General features: G+C 33.5%; 1 protein-coding gene across 4 annotated transcripts in view; it reads left to right on the top strand.

Moving 5' to 3' along the window:
• LOC140057202 (cell adhesion molecule DSCAM-like) overlaps positions 1 to 19,997 on the top strand; it is a 36,666-nt gene extending 16,669 nt beyond the window's left edge. For 2 of the 4 annotated variants that reach the window (XM_072102758.1, XM_072102757.1), the window contains 23 exons: positions 2,501 to 2,797; positions 3,625 to 3,756; positions 3,859 to 4,032; positions 4,879 to 4,949; positions 5,125 to 5,362; positions 5,737 to 5,883; positions 6,327 to 6,482; positions 6,866 to 7,005; positions 7,389 to 7,542; positions 8,310 to 8,427; positions 8,663 to 8,823; positions 9,663 to 9,680; positions 11,288 to 11,386; positions 11,822 to 12,010; positions 12,409 to 12,705; positions 13,011 to 13,236; positions 13,529 to 13,647; positions 14,330 to 14,515; positions 14,885 to 14,998; positions 15,485 to 15,724; positions 16,655 to 16,844; positions 17,203 to 17,339; positions 17,465 to 19,997. In XM_072102758.1, coding sequence (XP_071958859.1) covers positions 2,501 to 2,797; positions 3,625 to 3,756; positions 3,859 to 4,032; positions 4,879 to 4,949; positions 5,125 to 5,362; positions 5,737 to 5,883; positions 6,327 to 6,482; positions 6,866 to 7,005; positions 7,389 to 7,542; positions 8,310 to 8,427; positions 8,663 to 8,823; positions 9,663 to 9,680; positions 11,288 to 11,386; positions 11,822 to 12,010; positions 12,409 to 12,705; positions 13,011 to 13,236; positions 13,529 to 13,647; positions 14,330 to 14,515; positions 14,885 to 14,998; positions 15,485 to 15,724; positions 16,655 to 16,844; positions 17,203 to 17,339; positions 17,465 to 17,739 — 3,878 coding nt within the window. In that variant the 3' untranslated portion in view covers positions 17,740 to 19,997. Of the gene's footprint in view, positions 1 to 2,500; positions 2,798 to 3,624; positions 3,757 to 3,858; positions 4,033 to 4,878; positions 4,950 to 5,124; positions 5,363 to 5,736; positions 5,884 to 6,326; positions 6,483 to 6,865; positions 7,006 to 7,388; positions 7,543 to 8,309; positions 8,428 to 8,662; positions 8,824 to 9,662; positions 9,681 to 11,287; positions 11,387 to 11,821; positions 12,011 to 12,408; positions 12,706 to 13,010; positions 13,237 to 13,528; positions 13,648 to 13,882; positions 14,516 to 14,884; positions 14,999 to 15,484; positions 15,725 to 16,654; positions 16,845 to 17,202; positions 17,340 to 17,464 lie in introns of those variants that run through there. The other 2 variants (XM_072102759.1, XM_072102760.1) reach the window with 2 other exon arrangements.
• The last annotated feature ends 38 nt before the right edge of the window (positions 19,998 to 20,035 follow it).

The raw sequence follows: 20,035 nt of genomic DNA, 5'->3' as shown, positions 1-20,035 counted from the left end.
TTTTTTTCTAGATTAATCATTTGCATTACACATGTTAATTCATCATCAAACTTTTGCAAGGAACGTGAGGGTGGTCTATAAACTATACCACAAATAACATTATTTCCTGATTCTAACTCAATCTCAATAAAAATAGTCTCTGCTTCAGTCATACAAGATGACAGATCATTTCTAATAATATATGTTAGTTTGTTGGTAACATAGAACGCTACCCCACCACCTCTCTTATCTTTCCTATCATTGTGAATCAAACTGTAGCCTGGTAACTGGTATAGATTAATATTATCTTTTTCGGTTAACCAGGTTTCACTGAAGGCAATAACGGAGAAGGCATGTACGAGTGAGTCTAAATAGTTTGAGATTAAGTCAAACTTATTAACAACACTACGACAGTTTAGTCCAAATATAGAAAAGTTTGATGATAAATTAGAATGTTCAAGTAAAGAAATTAAGTTATCTTCGTTAAAATATTCTGTGCTCACATTTACATTATCAAAAAGGTCACATTCAAACATTTAAATTAGACAGAAAAGAAAATGACAAATGAATAAAATTGAGCAAGCTGCTTACAGCAGAGAATAGTTAACACATAATAGCCTAAGTTAACAAGTATGTACAATAAATTACAATATATACAATGTAATATGAATTGTTTTATCATGACATACCAACAACAACTAAACGACAGGCAGTGAAACAATAATGATGATCATGGACGCCAATTAAGTATTTGGTTAACTTAAAAGATTTTGATCAATCTAACTCACCGATGTCCAGAATGTATTATTATGGCAAGTTATCGTTACTCACTGTTAAGTCAAACATCGCCGGTAAACAGCTACGTTGAAACGGTCTAGAACATGATGTCTCAATAACGGCGCTCACTTATTAATCACATCAGCCACTTAATGTTGTTATAATTTGTCATTATATATCACTAGTAAAGTACGGATAGTATAACTTAAATACATTTAGTTGTGTTGTGTTTCATTAAAACGATGTGTTTAACGTTTACGAGTTTGATCAACCCAGTAACTCATCGATGAATAACCGGTAAACAACTACGTTGAAACTTACATCGTCAACAGCCACTTAATTGTTGTTGGTATTTCTCATTATGTAACACTATCGTCGCACACCTGCCGTGGGTCACATGAATTAAAGTTTGAATGGACAGAGATATCCAGAACATAACACTAACAGCCAGGTGCGCGACATAAACAAACAAACTTCGTTTATTTACAATTTATAACGGTAGAAATACTACTACAATCACATAATTAGTCTACGTTCTACAAGACAATGATAGACTCTGCGGTAATGTAGGTATGAAATATAATTCATAAACATTAATTAATTGTGTTCAATTGAACATTAATTAATTTGGCTTAATGACTTAATTATAGTTATTTTAGTGGCTTGTATGGCTTACCGTCGATAAACAGTTGTCCATTTCTGAATACGGGCTTACGTTTTTCGGCATATGCCTGCGCCATAATTGTAGATAATTCTCTCTTTTTCTTCATGTCCGCGTCAGGTAAATCTTCAGTAATAAATACGTTTTGTGATTTACTTTTTAATTTTACTTTTCCTAGTTTTAGGACTTGGTTTCTTTGTGGACGGTACAGAAATTTAGCTATTATATGCCTCGGTTTGTTATCTAAACGGCGTTTCCCGGTGCGATGGCAATTTTCAATTTCGATGTCCTCGAGTCCGAGTTCTTCGCGTAGTACTTTTTGCAATAAGTCCTGGGTGTTTTCTGTAGCATTTTCTATAACTCCTCCAAACCTTAGATTAAAACTCCTACTGTATCTTTCTTGTTTTAGGATTGAATTTTCCATGTCCGCCATTTTATCCTGATAAGCCGCCATTTTGTTTTCATACTCCTCCATTTTCTTGATTTCATTTCCAATTTTTTTTATTTCTTCCTTCGTTTTGTTAGTTGAATCATGCGCATATTCCACACTTTTTTCTAGATCTTTGACAGTTGTTTCCAGTTTGGTAAGCCTTTTGTTGTAGTTTTTTTGATTTTCTAGGACTTTATCTAGTTTACCATTAAGTTGTTCTGATAGCCTACCTAGTTGATCGGCGAGCGTTTGAGTTTCCCCCTGTCGGTCGCCGGAGGCTTCGATTGGATCATCTGCTTCTAGACTTTCGGAGGGTCTAGTTTTTCTTGTTAAGTCAATTGATTTAGTATTTGCCCTAGTAGGCCTATTAGTCGCCATCATGCAGTCTTCTTTTAGTTAGTGTATACAACTTTTAAAAATAGTAGAGTTTGTTGGCTATATATTACCTTTAGTCTGAATTTAAGATCTTTTTCCCTGCGTGTAAAAGTTAGGTGTTGTCTCTACTCGCGCATGCTCACTACACACAGTCTTTAATGTTGTGGAATTTGCAAATGTTCCAAACCCTGCCACGTAGTATAACTCACTGTAGCTACGGGGCTCCGTGTAGAACAGTTTTGTAAAAATGTTATACAAATTTTTTTCATTTTTTACAGTTCCAGCTAGATTTTACATCTCGGAGATCAATTTGACCGCTAATCTAAATGAAGAAGTCATCTTGGACTGTAACCCGGATGGACATGGTGTTCTGGAAATTGACTGGTTTAAAAATGATCTTATATACACAAGTCTTTCGGGGACCGCTTATCAAATTATTACCACTGTACAAGGCGATGTGGTGAACTCCAAATTAAAGATTCTCAAGACATCTAGAGGCGACACCGCTGTTTACACGTGCCAAGCTAGCAATAGTTATGGTTCTGATAGCCTTACTATTCATCTTACAATTCTGGGTAAATTAAATAATTAGGTTGATAATCTAATATTTTAATTTAATTTATTTATATCATTTCATCCATATTGGAATATTTGATGAAAAAAAAACACCTAAATAAATTGTTCTTGCCGAAATAATTTGGAAAATGGATTGGAATTATGCACATGCTTTTCTACTATATTATCTAATTATAGTACTAAGGGTACGAAATGGTCAATATAGTTTTACAATAGTCTTAATAATTAAGAAGTCTGAAATGCACAAAAATGATGTTCTTTTTTTTTGTTTCTCCATTAAGATCCAGCCACTGATACCCACAGCATTGTCATTTTATATCTCCATTAAGATCCAGTCACTGATACCCACAGCATTGTCATTTTGTATCTCCATTAAGATCCAGCCACTGATACCCACAGCATTGTCATTTTGTTTCTCCATTAAGATCCAGCCACTGATACCCACAGCATTGTCATTTTGTATCTCCATTAAGATCCAGCCACTGATACCCACAGAATTGTCATTTTGTATCTCCATTAAGATCCAGTCACTGATACCCACAGCATTGTCATTTTGTATCTCCATTAAGATCCAGCCACTGATACCCACAGCATTGTCATTTTGTATCTCCATTAAGATCCAGCCACTGATACCCACAGCATTGTCATTTTGTTTCTCCATTAAGATCCAGCCACTGATACCCACAGCATTGTCATTTTGTATCTCCATTGAGATCCAGCCACTGATACCCACAGCATTGTCATATTTTCAGTATTTTGCCTTTGGATTTATAACTGTATTATGGGATATATCTAAATGTTTTTTTCAAATAAATATTGATTTCAGAGCCACCAGAATGCCCGATTGATTTGCAACAAACTGCGGTAACCAGCAGATCGTTTTCTATTAGTTGGGAGTCTGGCTTCGATGGCAACAGTCCTATAACCGGCCACACTATTGAATACAAGAACGACTCTGGTAATTATAGATAAATAAATGTATTAAGGGCCAGAAACTTAGATAAATACAAATACCTCTTCTAACAATGTTGGAACATCATATTTCTAACATTCTTTACAGATGTTTGGCAAGGAGGTGTAAACCGGGTTCATATTCTGGGAAACCTGTCACAGCTGGTATACACCGTGACGGAGCTCCATCCTGCGTATGTCTACGTTGTTAGGATCAAGTCCTTTAACCCTATCGGCCTAAGTCCATACAGTGACGAAATACTTATAAAAACACTTGAAGAAGGTATGTTAATCATATTTGCAATGTGCGTTACACAATGGTATCGTCAAAACATATTTTCCCATTGAAATACCTATGCACTAATATGCTTATCTATTAAGAAAAAGAAAAGAAATGCTGGCTGGAAAATCCGAGTAACGGCTTCAAAGCTTTGTAATTTATAAAGCAGTTAACAAGTCGTAACGACAACCCGAAGTTCGACTTTTGACCAATGTATGATTTCAGAGTTTTTTAGATAAGAAAATATTAAATAAAAAGATATTTAATATCAACATTGGATCGATGACTGCATATAAATGTATGCTATCATTTTACATATATCTCCTTAAGGTTACTACACTTTTAAAATCATGGGCCTACGATTCCATAAAGTTTAAGGAAGTTATAAATAAACACAGACATGAATCATGAAATGTAATTATACCATTAACATGTACAATAAAGTGATAGTAAAGTTTACGGAATGAAGTTTTTGTTACATTTTATGGCAAATAAAATCGTTACATAATACAGTATTTTGTTTAAAAAAATGAAATTTTGATCATGAAGATTAATGTTTTCGAACATGTAGTTTTATTGTTCGAGAACAGATAAACAGAACATATATATGACTAAACTATACAGAGTTGAACAACTTACAGAAGGTTATTAAAATATTTATTATAAAAAAGATGCCATCAGGAACACTATAGTTCTTTTTAAACAATTCAAATTTTGTGAAAAATTCTTACAAATGACATGAAGGTGGATTTGAGTCGGATATTAAATTTTGTAACAATTACAGTTTTATACCATTTGAAAGAATAATTGGTAAAATCAAACTTTTTCTTCTTTTTTTCAATCAAAAAGTACCATCAGGAGAACCATTGAATATTGAGATTACTGCTCTTAGTTCAACCTCAGTACGGCTTGTTTGGCGAGTAAGTGCATTAAACATTTTAGTATCACGTATATTATATTAATAATTATATTACTATAACAATTTTTGCTGAATCTTTGTAACCATCGTATAAACAAATAATAAATATACCTCCTTGCTGAAATTATTTAAATAATTTGGTAAATGCATTTTAAATATGAATTAAATCATTACAGCAACCAAGAGCTGATCTTCAAAATGGAGACATTTTAGGATACCACATTCGATATAAAGAAGTCGGTTCATCCACTCCATCCCAGTCTGTCATGACGTCATCTATTACGAACTACATAGAATCATATACTCTCGATAGACTTCGGAAGTTTACGGAATACGCTGTGGAAATTGCAGCATTTAACGAAATAGGTTCGGGACCGTGGTCGCAACAAAAGAAAATTACTACTTTTGAAGATGGTAAGCTTTTTTAGATTTTTGACCAAACAATGTAGCTTCATTAAGTTATATTATATAAAGTTCACTGTTATATATCTATAGATATTTTTAGTGATGGTTTTGCCTTATTATGAGTTAGTGTACACTCTTACAAACCTACTATTATTTTTCTATTTCCTGTATTGTTAGTCGTCTTTCTTTCAATTCAATCAAAAGCAACCATTAGCATACAACTGGACCACACCATTTTATAGAGAATAATATTAAATACATTTTATACTTTAGTAATATTAATAATTGGCTATTGATGTTTTATCCATGTAAGCTTTATGTACGAAATGGACAGATATATTAAAGCTATTTTTGTTATAGTAATTCAATATATTTTCCTTTAGTTCCTAGTGAGCCCCCGCCATCTGTGCAAGCGACCCCTCTAGGCTCCACCGTCATACGTGTGATGTGGTCAACCCTACCTCTGGACTCTATCTATGGTATCTTACAGGGATATAAGGTTTTCTACAAACCAATCAGAGCAGATGAAGGTATAACTAAATAATTGAAATGATAGAAAGGTTCAAGCGGATTGCGAGGACTGCTTCCACAACTGCATTTAGGCCTAATTAATATTTTCTTTTAATAAATTATTTCTCTTCTCTGACACATTGAAGTCGATAATAATCTAGTAATTTATAAAATATGTATGTTAATTGCATGCAATCTAGCTCTTAGCCGGATTTGTAGTACAGTTGATATCCCACTTAATGACACCTATATTCAAGGGAAATCCTATAGGCCTAATGATAATAATAATTTTCCCATGAAACGAAAGCGGGAAAATTGTATTGTTTTAAAAACACTAAGGCCATGTCATATTCAGGTTATACTCCTTTAGCTGGATCCCGACGATACCCTTACTAGAGGTTCACAATATTCTAAAGTGAGAGTTAGTAGAAATGTATATTTTTTTATTGTTTTATTTATTTAGATGAAGCTGATCTCCAGATAAAAACGACAACAACTCTTACTACAGACCTGATTGGATTGGAGAAATTCACCAATTATAGCATCCGAGTACTGGCATTCACAAGGGTTGGAGACGGTGTTCGTAGTGACGAATTATACATCATGACAAACCAAGACTGTTAGTTAATAATACACGAATTTAGAATGTTTGTTGTACAATATCGCACAGATGAATTTTTTAAAACATTGTATTACCCGTATGTAATAATACAAATAAAAATCAATATGATTTTTTATATAATAATTGTAACCAAAACAATTCAGCTATTTTAAAAATGTCAATACTTAACAAAAACTCAATTGTATAATCAACATTTTACATCTACATAATCACACTGCCTAAAATGACACGATAATGACAAATGATGAATTACGTCATAATGGGGATTGCAATGAAAATAATATAAAGTGTTATTTAAAAATAATTACATTATTATTTGATCAGTGAGTAACATTTAACAAAACAGCTTTCTAAGTGTCTCTTAATTGTTCATACTGTAGATCCCTCAATGCCAGCTGACATCAAAGCACATGCGCACACACCCACAAGCATAATGGTGTCATGGCAACCACCTTTAGAGATAAACGGAATACTGCAGAAATATATCCTGACAATGACAGCAAGTAAACATGGTGAAACAGTAAGTTAGAAACACTTTTAACTTAATGTTCCTTGAGAGATGCCAAATATGGTAGTGATATGACATCATCGTGTCTATATATGGGCACATCACATTTTTGTCACAAAAAGTGTGATAGTGTAGAAGAAAGTTCAGATGTTGATATGAATGGAAATAGAAAATCGTCCTCTAAAATCAAATTAATATAATCAGATCAAAATAAAAAAAAAGGATTTTGGGTATTTTAAGTAACAGTGGTTTAATCATTATACAACCATCGTTTGTAAAAATGCTTTGTTATAATTAGTAATTCTTAACTAACTGTTGAAAGGACAAAGCTAATAATATCGAAGATGCTCTACAAGTTTCGTTTTACAGTGTATAACGTTTGATATTCATTACAGATTTTGTCAAACTTCACATTACATGTCAACGTAACACACTATCTGGTAAATAACTTGGTGACTGAACAGGCGTATGACTTTTATGTGAAAGCAGCAACGATCATTGGTCCAGGAGAAGCTAGCAATGTTGCCACAGAAATACCACTATCAAGAGGTACTGTACGAGGTCTTTCAAATTTAACAAGTATTTGTTATCACTAGAGGGTGAGGTCGCTTCGCTCGTTCCCCTCTAGGAAGACGAAGGTTCTCAAAATGACAATGACTCGGGTAAAAGGTTTTAGAAGGAGGTTCTGGCCTGGACATTTTCGGTCGGTCAGCATTTTTGAAATGCTTGATATTCGTAAAAAACCTTAGATGATTGCTTAGTAAATTGTAGATAATAGTCTGATCAATTCTACTAAAAATAGTATTATTATTATTTTAAGTGATGTTTTATTGGGAAGGTATTGCAAGCTGTGACACAGTGACGGCTTGCAACATGGGCAGTATCTCAGGGTCCTAGTGGGACACAGGTAGCGCACAGTTATACAGTCCTGCCAGCTTACTCAACAACTTGGCTATCGGGGTTTCATTCGAATTTTAAGGTTTTGTCATAAGTTCTTCCGATGTAATTGTATATACTATTTCCCACAATACACCCGTTAAAAAACTAGTTTGTAGACAGAGCTTAAAATGATGTGTTAATTATCTACCCTCATGTTTAACCAAAATGAAATAACCGTCGACTTAAACGAATGCAACAAACAACTAAACATTAGTATTTAATAATGTTAGAACATGATGAATTATTCAACATTAGTCTAGACTTAAGCTGCAAATTCATATCTAAATCCACAATCATTCTATAATGCATTTTGTCTTCTTAATTCAATCTATATCTGTAGTTTAATTTAATAAATTGTATTTCATGGTTTTTCACAGTTCCAGCAAGAATTATGTCATTTTCAAAAACTTTGACTGTTACTTGGAAAACGGATGTGACGTTAGAGTGTATGGCCGTGGGAGATCCTTTGCCAAGTTTACACTGGCGAAAAGAGGGGTATGCTTTATGATAAATTAGTATGCACAAAATTCAGCAAAACGTCTGCAAAACGTAACTGGAAAATCTGAGCACTATACTGTTAATAAATTTGGAAATATCGATGATGAATATAAGTCTTGTCAATGCACTGTGTTGATTTATGTTGCTATACTGTAGTGTGTGATTTTTAAACAAATAATGATGTATTTTGAATATATGTCACATACAGAAAATCTATTTACCAATATTTTAGTGTGGACGAACCGATAACACCAGGAGAAGATTATGGAATTCTGCCGACTGGAGAGCTAGTAATTTACCACACAATGCCCGACGATAAGGGCAAGTATATTTGCGAAGCTAGAAACACGTGGGGTTTATCCGAAGAATTGTTTATACATTTAAATGTTCTCGGTAAGTAAATAACTTTATTTGTATTTTAAAAAATTGAAAGAATTGCTAATGTATGCCTATAGTGCATGCTATAATTTATTCACACTTCATCAGATTCATTCAAAACATTTCGCTAAAGTTTACCTTTATCGTTGGTGATTGATAAATTAAATTTGCTAAATATAAAACTTATTTCTGCAGTAACACAATTTGAGATTTAATTAACTTAATATTAAGGATTGATATTATATGAATAGTCTAAATTTCTACAGTACACTCACCATAAGAAAATAATAGAATATAGTATACACAGTACTGAACCAGCATGTAAAAAAACTAGACAAATAACCGCATGTGATAATAATTTACCATCTTAAGCTTGGTTCTCATTAGAACGTTTGGATGAATCACAAGGCCAGAATCACCCAAACTGTCGCTTGCGATTGGTCAACTCGATTGGGTGTTGCGTCTACGTCATTGCGTCGCGTCTACGTCATTGCGTTGGGTCTACGTCATTGCGTTGCATCGAAGTGGGAACCAAGTTTTTGCATGATACACAAACTCATGTCCGAAGCGTACATGAACTTAGTAAAATAACTATATGCTACCTATTATTATGTATTTACGTTATACTGTATAATATTTCCTTTAGGCCTAAATTAAAATTTACTAAGACCTAATCACAACTGCCTGCATGTCCCTACTGCATGATTGTACACTCTTCACTAAATTAAAACTGTACGATACACAATTCTAAATTGTTTAATGTATGATGTCTTATTGTGATAAGTTTCTGTTTCTTATTCACGTGACTTGCATGGACTAATCACACATAATCGTTTATTTACTGCATTTTGTAGTGAGACAACCATCAGGAAGTAAGTAACGAATTATTGAACAAAGTTTGTTTCGGTAGCTTGGTGCACGCTTCTTTTATTCTTTTAGATGTTATGTTTTTTGTAATCTAACTACTTGGCAAAATGTCAGTTGTATTACTTGCTTTCTATGTGTTTTGTTGTCTTTACAATAACAAACCAGAATATTGATTTTCAAGAAAATTGATATATTGATGACATCATAAAATATCGAGTTCAATATGACCGGAAGGGAGAGCCATTTATATAATAATGGTAGTGCCGGAAGGTTAAATAGCGCGCAATTTATCGCTCTCTGCATTTTGCCAAGTATTTTTCCCGGTTTCTGTTGAGCACCATGGTTTATATTTTTGTATTGGTATGTAAGAAGGTTTTGTACTATTAAACCAAGCCAACCATGTGTTTAGTAAGGTCACTTAGGTAAATAATAGTATTTATTCTTTAAAAAAAATGTTTACATCAGCAGATCCCCGATAGTCTGTGTTTGTGGTTTATTAAATTGTTAATTTAATCATGAGATTGTGGGGGAAAAAATACAAACCAAAGATGCATAATTCGAATTAAAACGTTCGCAAAAATATTGAAATGTAATCTCAAATTAGTAATTTTCAATTCAATTAAATGGATTTTACAACATGCAAACATTTTTATTGTCTTCATAACCTCTATTAATTAATTTTTTTGGGGATAGATCTCAATATATTGTTCGATTTTGTAGCTAACAATATATAGAAACTTATTATATTGGGTTTATCTGCACAGCATAAGTATGCAATGGGCTGTTTGGTGGGAGCCTATTTATGTACAATATTCATAGGCCTATTTGATAAAACCAGCGTGTCAGCAAAACGACTGGGTGCGATGCTCTGTGAACGTGTTCCATGTATAGGAATAATGTGGTATCTACTTTCTTCAGCGTTTGCTTTGCAAGTCTAATAAACATTCAATGGTCAACGTGGATTAGTATAATTATACAATGTAAAATAAGAGACAATGTGTAAGAAACATTATTACCATTGTCTGAGAAATTATAATTAATTATGTATATACAGTACAAATGACAATTTGTACAATTGATTTTCATTGTGGTTTTTGTATTTGGGAAGTTGTTTATAAATGCGAAGTCTTTAGCTTTAGAACCTATTCTGGTAATATAACTTCTTTTATCACGATTTGTCAAATTGTAAATATCATTGGGTAAATATTAGTTATATTTATGTACAGTTATTTTGGGATTTATTCTGTGATTATCATTAATCTTGTAGAAAATTAAAGTATAATCCGCTTTTAGTGAATGTAAATAAGTTTTTCCAACTTCCGTAGTAAACAGTTGACTACACGAAGTAGGAAAACACTTATTTATACTGTATCATACTGTAATTGTCTATATAACTGCAAGATATACGGCGTTTTTCCTAAGTGTATTTATTAGTAGTCTGTAAGCAACTTATTGTTGGTATATTTATTAGTAGCCTACCTATGATGTGGGGATTCAGTATTGGAAATCAACATTTAAGTTTTGCAAATGAGTTTGTTATAGTCTTATTATGCCTACATTAACATCTTATTTGAGTACATTTTGAAATAACTATTGCTTGTATTTTAACTAGCTCCACCAGCGCCACCAACATTGAATGTTGTTTCTTCAACTACTTCGAGTATTCAAGTATCTTGGATATCTAAAAGCAATGGTGGCAGTGTTTTACTAGGTAAGATAAACAAAATATGTAATTCATGGTAGGCCTAATACCTAAGACAGATCTTCAGATTCCAGGGAAAAGCAATATAAATAGGTTAATTTCATCACTATTATTCACATTTTTATCCTCTTTAATACTAATAATAATGTTGATGTTTTGGCCTATACCTAGTACCTAATGTTTTCTTAATTATTATATATATTTCCTAATTATTCACTATTACTACATTAAAAGAAAATATGTATAATTTATAAATATAAACAAAATTTGATCAGTTTATTTACTATTTTTTAATTAATTAAGTGCATTGTTTAATTACAATATTCAGCTTGTATGTTAAAACATTACAGAATGACAGGCCTACATATTTTAGAATATATCATTAGAACGTATTTATCAAGAAAATGTTTGCATACATTTTAATAAGGAAAGATTTATTTTCAGGTTTTACCCTATTCCATAAAAAGAAAAACGACTTTCTTTGGGAGCGTGTGAGCGTAAATTCGACAAGACGTAGTTATATATTCACGGATCTACAGTGCGGCACACCATATACTTTCTATATGACTTCTATGAACAAACTGGGAACCAGCGATGATAGCAACGAAGTAAAAGTTAACACAGATGGTTCCAGTAAGTACGATTTAGTTCAGATATTGTACTTAATATATTTAAACTGGCATTAACATGGTTTAAACTTTCAAATGTGGGTATCTGTATGTGTTGTTGTCAAACATTAAGCCAGGAGACGATCCCTTACTTTTTTTCAAATGGAAAAAGTTTATTGTTATTTATTGTATATACACGGGTCCAACGACTTTACGTCCCATCCGAACGACGTAACAAACATATCTACTAAAAACTAGAGCTGCACACAGTACCTATATAAACTATACAGGTATTGTGACAATTTCATTTTGTTTCATGTCACCATCATACTGCCCTATACAAAGTGTAACACTTAGGTATAAATCAAAGATTCCTGCAACGCTTTTCTAAAAAAATTATTTTTCTCTGTTTTTTTCAATTAGCTCCGATTGCACCATCTACTGACATGATACTCACGGAAACCAATGCAACACTAGTCAATTTAAATTTACGAAGTTTTGATTCGGGTGGCTGTCCAATAAAGAGTTTCACAATTCAGTATCGGTTATTTGGTCAGACCGAATGGAAGACGAAGGCTAGCAACATCCTGGCTCCCGCAGATACGTTTATTGTTGACGAATTACACCCATCTACGTGGTATGATATTAGAGTGACAGCAGTTAATAGTGCCGGGGCAACTCCTTACAAAATAACAGTGGCAACAATCTCATACACAGGAGGTAATTTCATTGGATGAAAATACATATCATAAGTTGTACATTACTGGTAGAAAGTTTAATAATTACCTCTCCGCCTTGGAGGTATTATTTGTTTGTGCGTGTTTAGCAAGATATAACGCCAAAACTAAAGGACGGTTCTTTACCACATTTAAACTAAAGATAGATATGACTTTGCTAATTTTAGGCCGTACGTACTGTATCTTTTTATATTTTTTCTCCTGATGGTTGAGGTTGCAGCTCTCTTATTTCTCTTGTTAAAATATAATTTTAAAAGCTGAATTTATGCAATTTTTTCTTTATTACAGGAACGGTTCCTCCCCTGGTTTTGGAACATAAGCCCGAAGAACAGGGACTCCCTTACTATGGTGACCCTAAGATATTTGTACCGGTTTTAGGAGGCTTGATAGTGTTCATCCTACTATGTATTGTTGTGATAGTACTTTATAGAAACACGAATCATTGGAAAACAAAACAGGCGACAACCATTGCAGCAGGTGGCATGATGACAATAGACATTGACTCAAATATTAGGTAAATATTTTCATTATCAAATTTGTATTGTCTTAACAAATGTTATCAAATCTATTCCATCACGGACTAATAACAGTTTTGCATTGTGTGTGTTGGAAAGGATATTATCGTCAGTATCTGTAAGCCTAAAGTTAAGTTCACATTGAACCAAGATTAGGTCCGGTGGCTTTTATTCGGCCACCAGACCAGACCAGACTCCTATTGAACGTAGCCTAAGTCTGAAATCTAATACAAATTAAGCTATTGCTACTTTACGTGTAGTTAGCCTAACATACTTTTAATTCTTATTCAGACGTGAAGATACGGGAGCGCCATATGAACACGAGCCTTTTCTTGGAGAAGGAGGAACACCGTTAAATAATTTAAATAATTCAACAAAAAACTGGATATTTTCCCCAAACGATGATATTGGTAGGTTCAATGACAAACTTAGAGAATATGGTAGAACAGGGTGATAAATTATAATAGATACCACTTTTAAAATAAGAAGAAAAATCTATATAATTTGTGCGGTGAAATAAAACATGCAAGAAACCTGAAAATGAAATCAATGGAATAAGTCAATAAGTTTAGTAGATGACATTTGCGGAATAATTTCGCCTAGTGCAAGACAGGTTTAAAGGAGATATAATGTTCTTTTCCACAGATATTCCGCATGGTTCCTCGTCTTTCGAGGGTGATTCGCCAAAAGCACTTAATGTATACCAAACAAGTCAATTCTCATTTCACACATTTCACGACCCACCACCACCGAGCACAAGCCACGAAACATGAAACATTATGTGTATAATTGTGTCGTTGTTTTCCTAATGTAAATAATTGTTAGTAGTGTGTGACAGTATTAATGTTAAATATTTACATTGCCAACCTTTATTTGATTGGTAACCGTCTGCTAAATAAGACGGTGAAAAATCGCTTGCATTCTTTTCAGGTATCCTTGCTTTCCCATGATGGCCTACTGTATTATTTTTGCATGATGCTTTTAACCCTTTTTGGTGAAATCTCCGCCATCTAACCGGCGGAGTGTGGTTTCTGTTTTATGTGTTGAATTTCGGTTTTCTTTTATTTCATTTGCACCCCCTTTCGTTATCAGATGCATGCCATTCTGTAAATCTGCCTGTGAGTGACCCCAACATCAACAGCATTTCCCCTGTAAGCCTAACAACATTTCAATACCAAAGCTCACAAGAACCAGCCCAAGGAGCCGTAGGTGGAGTTTTGTACCCTTTGCGTGCCAGTCCGTATCATAACATTACGCAAAGCAGACTTTTAGAAAACGGTACGTAATCGAAAGTTAGGCTACTATAAATATACCTTAGATTATTACCGTGCGCACTATTAATTCTAAAAATATGACGTAATCATCCAATCCACATCTAGGTGAGTATACTACAATAAATTCAATGAAACATCATCTAATATTAGTGTATTTTGTTGTAGAACAACCTTATAAGGTTAATATACGTCAGATCACTACCATATTTTGGCACATTTTACTTGTTGTCACACGAGCTTGATAGTGTAGACAGAGCTTTAGATTATCCTTGTCTCTCGTACTCCATGTCAGGCCAAATAAATCATAATATGATCAGAATAATTGACATACTTTCTATACCGTACTGCAGTTTTGTATTTCTTAATTGTTTAGGGAATGTAATGACGTATGATAAAATATCGGCTTATCAGAAATCAAAACCACCACCACTGCCAGAGAGACCAGCCCACCTCAACCTGTCCAGAACCACAAACATTGCAAAACCAAGTAAGTATAAGAACTATAAAAGGCCTACTACATCAGACTAAAGACATCATTTGATTATGATAGTGTGAGCAAACAGGTCAACAAAAAAATATGTTAGTGTAGACATTACAAATACAACTTTCTGTATAGCTTATTACAAATAGGAAATATGAATATGGAAAATTCCAATTTGTCTATATACGGGGACCACTTCAATTAGAATACACAAAACTTAATATTAAAAGTGATTTACTACTAAAGCTACCACACAAACACTGGTTCAAAACATTCATGGATATTATAATACTGGGCATAGAGCTACCACAAAAACGCTGGTTCAAAACATTTAGGCCTATGGATATTATAATACTGCGTAGGGCCTATCGTGTGTTAACATTGGTTCCCACTACCTGCGTTTACGTTCTTTCGCCATTACAAAATAGAATTGTATTCCTGCCTGCCTTTAAATGTTATTTCCTAAACCGTACAATATTGCTTTGTTCCTAGATATATCAATAAGCAGACATTCCATAGACAACCAAGAGCAACAACGTCACAGAATTCAACAACAACGTTGTTCATCATTCGACAAATCGGCACAATTGTATAAGCGTGTAGATACTCATCATAGCTCTAGTAGTGATATAGACAATGGCATTTGGAACAGCGTTCCAACAATTCCTGTTAGTCCTGTGGATCCACCCATTGACACAGATTCATCATCGCCTGGGGAGATCCATAAACAAGGTAACGTAGTCGTAAAATAAAAAATCAACCCTAAAGTGGTCCTAATCTATGATTGCTCCTTCCAGTGAGTTGTATTAACTCCGTGTGCCTTCAAACTGATTTCCATCGCAAATGATCTCGACAAAAAACGGATCTTCAAATTGAAAATACTCGATCAATACATAAATAATCTGTTTAAAATGTAAGCTTTACGCTTGCATATCATAAATGAAGCTATAACGAAGTCATTGTTTTATTTCCCCATGTTGGTAAAGCTAAAACACACGTCACCTGATACCCACATACGTTACATAGGCCCGCTAATACAGGCGTTGCTGTGTTATTGTTAGGCTTGTCTGCCACTCAGAATAACATAACAGTGCTTACCTCCTAGCCTACTTCTAAAAAAGTAGGTATATCCAACTTCGCACAACCTTCTTCAGATCATATATTATTCCTACATCAATTTCTTTAAACATTTCTATAGTTGATTTCATGATAACATGACTTTCCCGTATGGTAGGCCTAAAAAATTCATTCACGGCTGCCTTCCGATTGTCAAACAACCCGCTAGATTGTCACCTGTGTACGTAAAAGTTCCGGATATTGGGTTCATTGGTGGGATTTACTTGAGCATGCATATTTGTCAGTTGTTGTAATGGTGTTTATTTCCGCTACTGATCTTACCAATGGTTAGCGCACAGTTGTCGTGTGTTAAACCATGGAAGAAACAAATAAATTAGGGATTTCGAGTTCGATTCTTGCATGGAGTATTGGTTTTTGTCGAGATGAGGATAGTTTGTGAAAAACAAGAGTTGGTATAAAATCTAAAATCTAACACCAAAATGTGACTTAGGCCTATGTCCTCAAAACAATGTGGAAAATATGAATTCCGGAAAGTATATTAAAATATTCCTAAATACAGAAATTAATTTTGATGTAATTTTACAGGAGCTAGACCACGCGAGCGCATAATCAGAAGTCAAACACTTCATTCAAGTGATGGATCCGACGACCAAGCAAACGACAGATATTCAAAATGCTATCGCCCACCTCGCACAAAAAGCGGGAACCGAAATTCCCGGAAACCAACTTCAAAATCGTCTAACAAATCTAAGAGAAGTTCTGGCAAATCTAGAAGGTGTGTGTGTGTGTAGTTTTATTTATTTTTTATTTTGAAGTATTATTAATATATCCTTATACAAGATGCTAGTGGGATAGGACAAATAGCCGTTGGCCCTCGGCGTTTGAATGATAAAGCGCACGTTAAAGAACTTCGTATACTATTCGAAAATAGTAGGGGATCGTCTAACAGTGAGTTGATTTGAGTTGCTTGCTTCCTTGGGTCCGCAGAGAACCTAATCCAAATGTCCTCAGTTTAAAATTAAGAACGATAAATACATTTATCTTTACCTTAATCAACTTAGCTGGGTTATGGAAGGTAGTAAATGCGTACAATTACGATATGTTATGATTTATCAATCTGTTTAACAATGTAGGCATTCTAAGCGACAAACACGTTCAGCTACCTTAGATCAGCCTTGCAGCCCGTTAGACGAATGCGCTGATCGTTCACATCATCACTCCAGCATTCTACTAAATGACGGTATGCGATATTACGAAACAAGAATCAACGGTAAGAAAACTATATTTCAAACTGACAATTAATAGTCGACCAAAACAAACCGACAACAACCTCTCTGAGTACTACTAATAAGGAAAATGTCCATCAAACATATAATTGTGTTATTTTTTTTACAGGTTTTCTGAGTGAACCAGAGCAACCACGGTCAGCGCAGAAACATCGGCCACGTCGACAAGTATCAACTCCGTCACCTCAATCATTCCCTGCACTTAATTCTACTCAAGTCATAAACACTGTTAGTTCGTCAAAAAGTAGTCGACATAAACGATTCTCAGGATCTCCACAGGTTTCCACTGAAGATAGCAATGGAGAGATTGAAATCGAAATGTTGTCACAGGATCAGCTGTCAAATACATCAGACAATTACACTGAGGAGTTTACGATTGTTTGAAGAGTATAATCAGGGAAGAGTTAATTTTCACAAGAGTGAATTGAATCTATTGGGTTTCTCCCCTCTCTGGTATATGGCGTGTTCTGTATCCTGAATGACAATGGCAATATATTCATTATTTCTTTAATTACCCTCTTCAGGGTGTGGGAGAGCAAGCTTTCCCCAGTATAATTTACATAGCGAAACATCAACTTCCTAATGTTTACGTTACGTCATAGTTCACGTTACGTCGTCGGTAAGGATATGCTCTGTAGGCCCTATGTTATATTTTGTTGGTAACAGTTATATGACAGATATATATACAATGAAATACAGAAGTTGTATGAAAAGAAAAGAAAGAGTAAGGTTAATAAGTTATGTTGAAATATCTTCTATAATGTGGTAATTTATGCAAAACAATAACCTGCGCATGCGTATAATCTCAGTATAGGCCTACACCCACCGTGAATCTCATTATTAGCGGGAAAATTTAGCCGATTAAACGTTCGTTCTTCATCTATCATGCCGAAAAGAAAAGTTCGCTAAAGCCTTTTTTTGCAAAAAAAATTGATAGTTCGATATATTACTGTACTTATTCTGCACTGGTATGAAGCGGTCACTTTAAAGAGAAAAAAAAAACTTTAGTTGGAGCGATGCCTTTTAATTTATGTTGTAATGAACTGAAGGTGCTATTTTTTTTTCATTAGATATATTATTCTGTTTTACATTAATAATATTACTGCGATTAAACTATTAACTATTTAAAATTGCGAGTACAAAAAAATCAATCAATCAATCAAATCAATCAAAGTAACATTTATTTCTCTTGTCTTTCATAGAAAATAAAAATTAACAGTAAAAATTATTAAAATAAGAGGGGCAACATTCCTAAAAAGCAAAGCTTGTATAAGGCAGCCCATAGAAAAAAAAACAAAAAAAAACAGGACAACACGGGAACCGGAAACAGGACAAAAACAGTAATGAAGACTTTTAGATTCAGGGTACCGAAAAGACTAAATATCAAAACTACAATGAGGAATCAATGCGGCGGGCAGCAAACAAACAAATTAACATTAATAATAGTAATGATGTTTGTATTCGTTACATTTGTCCACCTGTTGTATATATAATGTATAATAAAACATTTGATATGTAAGTATATATAAGTGTAGGTAAATTTATTTTAGTTTATTTATTTGATTATGGATTTTTCAAAGTTCCAAAATTTTCGAAAACAAATTCCAATAAATGTAACATAGGCCTACTAGTAGTGATTGTACTAAGCATATTACAGTATATCGATTGATATTGAATATAATGGTAAAGTCATTTAAAGAAGAAAATACAGTATTAACTTTCCCATCGAAAATTACCCAACTTCTTACAGATTTACGATTTATTAGTTTATTAGGAAAAAATGAAATTATAATTAATCATGTAAGCCTGTTTTAAATTGAACCAAAAAAAATATTTAAAATATACTATAGTGAGATTATATTTATTGTTTTACCATATTTTATGTAAAACTCTGTCTACACTATCAAACTAGTTTGACCAAAAAACGTATGATGTGCCAGTGGCCATCCGACTCATAAATTCTTGAACTTTGACTCTTGTTATATTGTACTGTGTATTGTGATATTTTGTATATATTGTAAGATCATTTTAATCCAGACCTTTTTATTTGAATTGCCCCGTGTGGGATGATTAAGAATTTTGAATTGAATTGAAACATGGTAGTGTGATATGTCATCGTGTCCATGAGCACATCACATTTTTTGTCACATAATGTTTGATAGCGTAGACAGAGAGATTAAGTCTAAAACTGACTGAAAAATGTATATATATAATAATTGTTAGCTTTATATTATTTTACCTTAAACTACTAACGGTGAAATGTAATGTTCTCTTTAGACCATTACGTTTTTTCTTGGTATCTTAAACCTTGTCTACACTATCAAACTAGTTTGACAACAACAAGTATGATGTGCCCAAATATGTAGTGATATGACATCATTGTGTTACACCACATATTGTAGACAGAGCTTTAGAAATGATCAAGATATTTATACTTTGGTATGTAAAAAAAATGTAAATGTTTATATTTACACACTGTGTGCGTTTCAGAAAGTTTGTTTCATACTAATAAAACGGTCTTAACTAACAATTTTATATGTATATTATTATTTTTATTATTATGCGAGCTAGTTACGGTACAGTACGGTTTCTTTTTCTTTCTTTTTGATTTCCATTCACATATTCATACATAGTACAAAACAAAAGAATGGAAAGGGGAAAGTTTACAAATGGAAACAAC

Source organism: Antedon mediterranea, chromosome 8 (assembly GCF_964355755.1).
Source record: "Antedon mediterranea chromosome 8, ecAntMedi1.1, whole genome shotgun sequence".
Taxonomy (NCBI): domain Eukaryota; kingdom Metazoa; phylum Echinodermata; class Crinoidea; order Comatulida; family Antedonidae; genus Antedon; species Antedon mediterranea.
The sequence above is the reverse complement of the archived record's forward strand: the minus strand, read 5'-3'. Positions and strand labels throughout refer to the sequence as shown.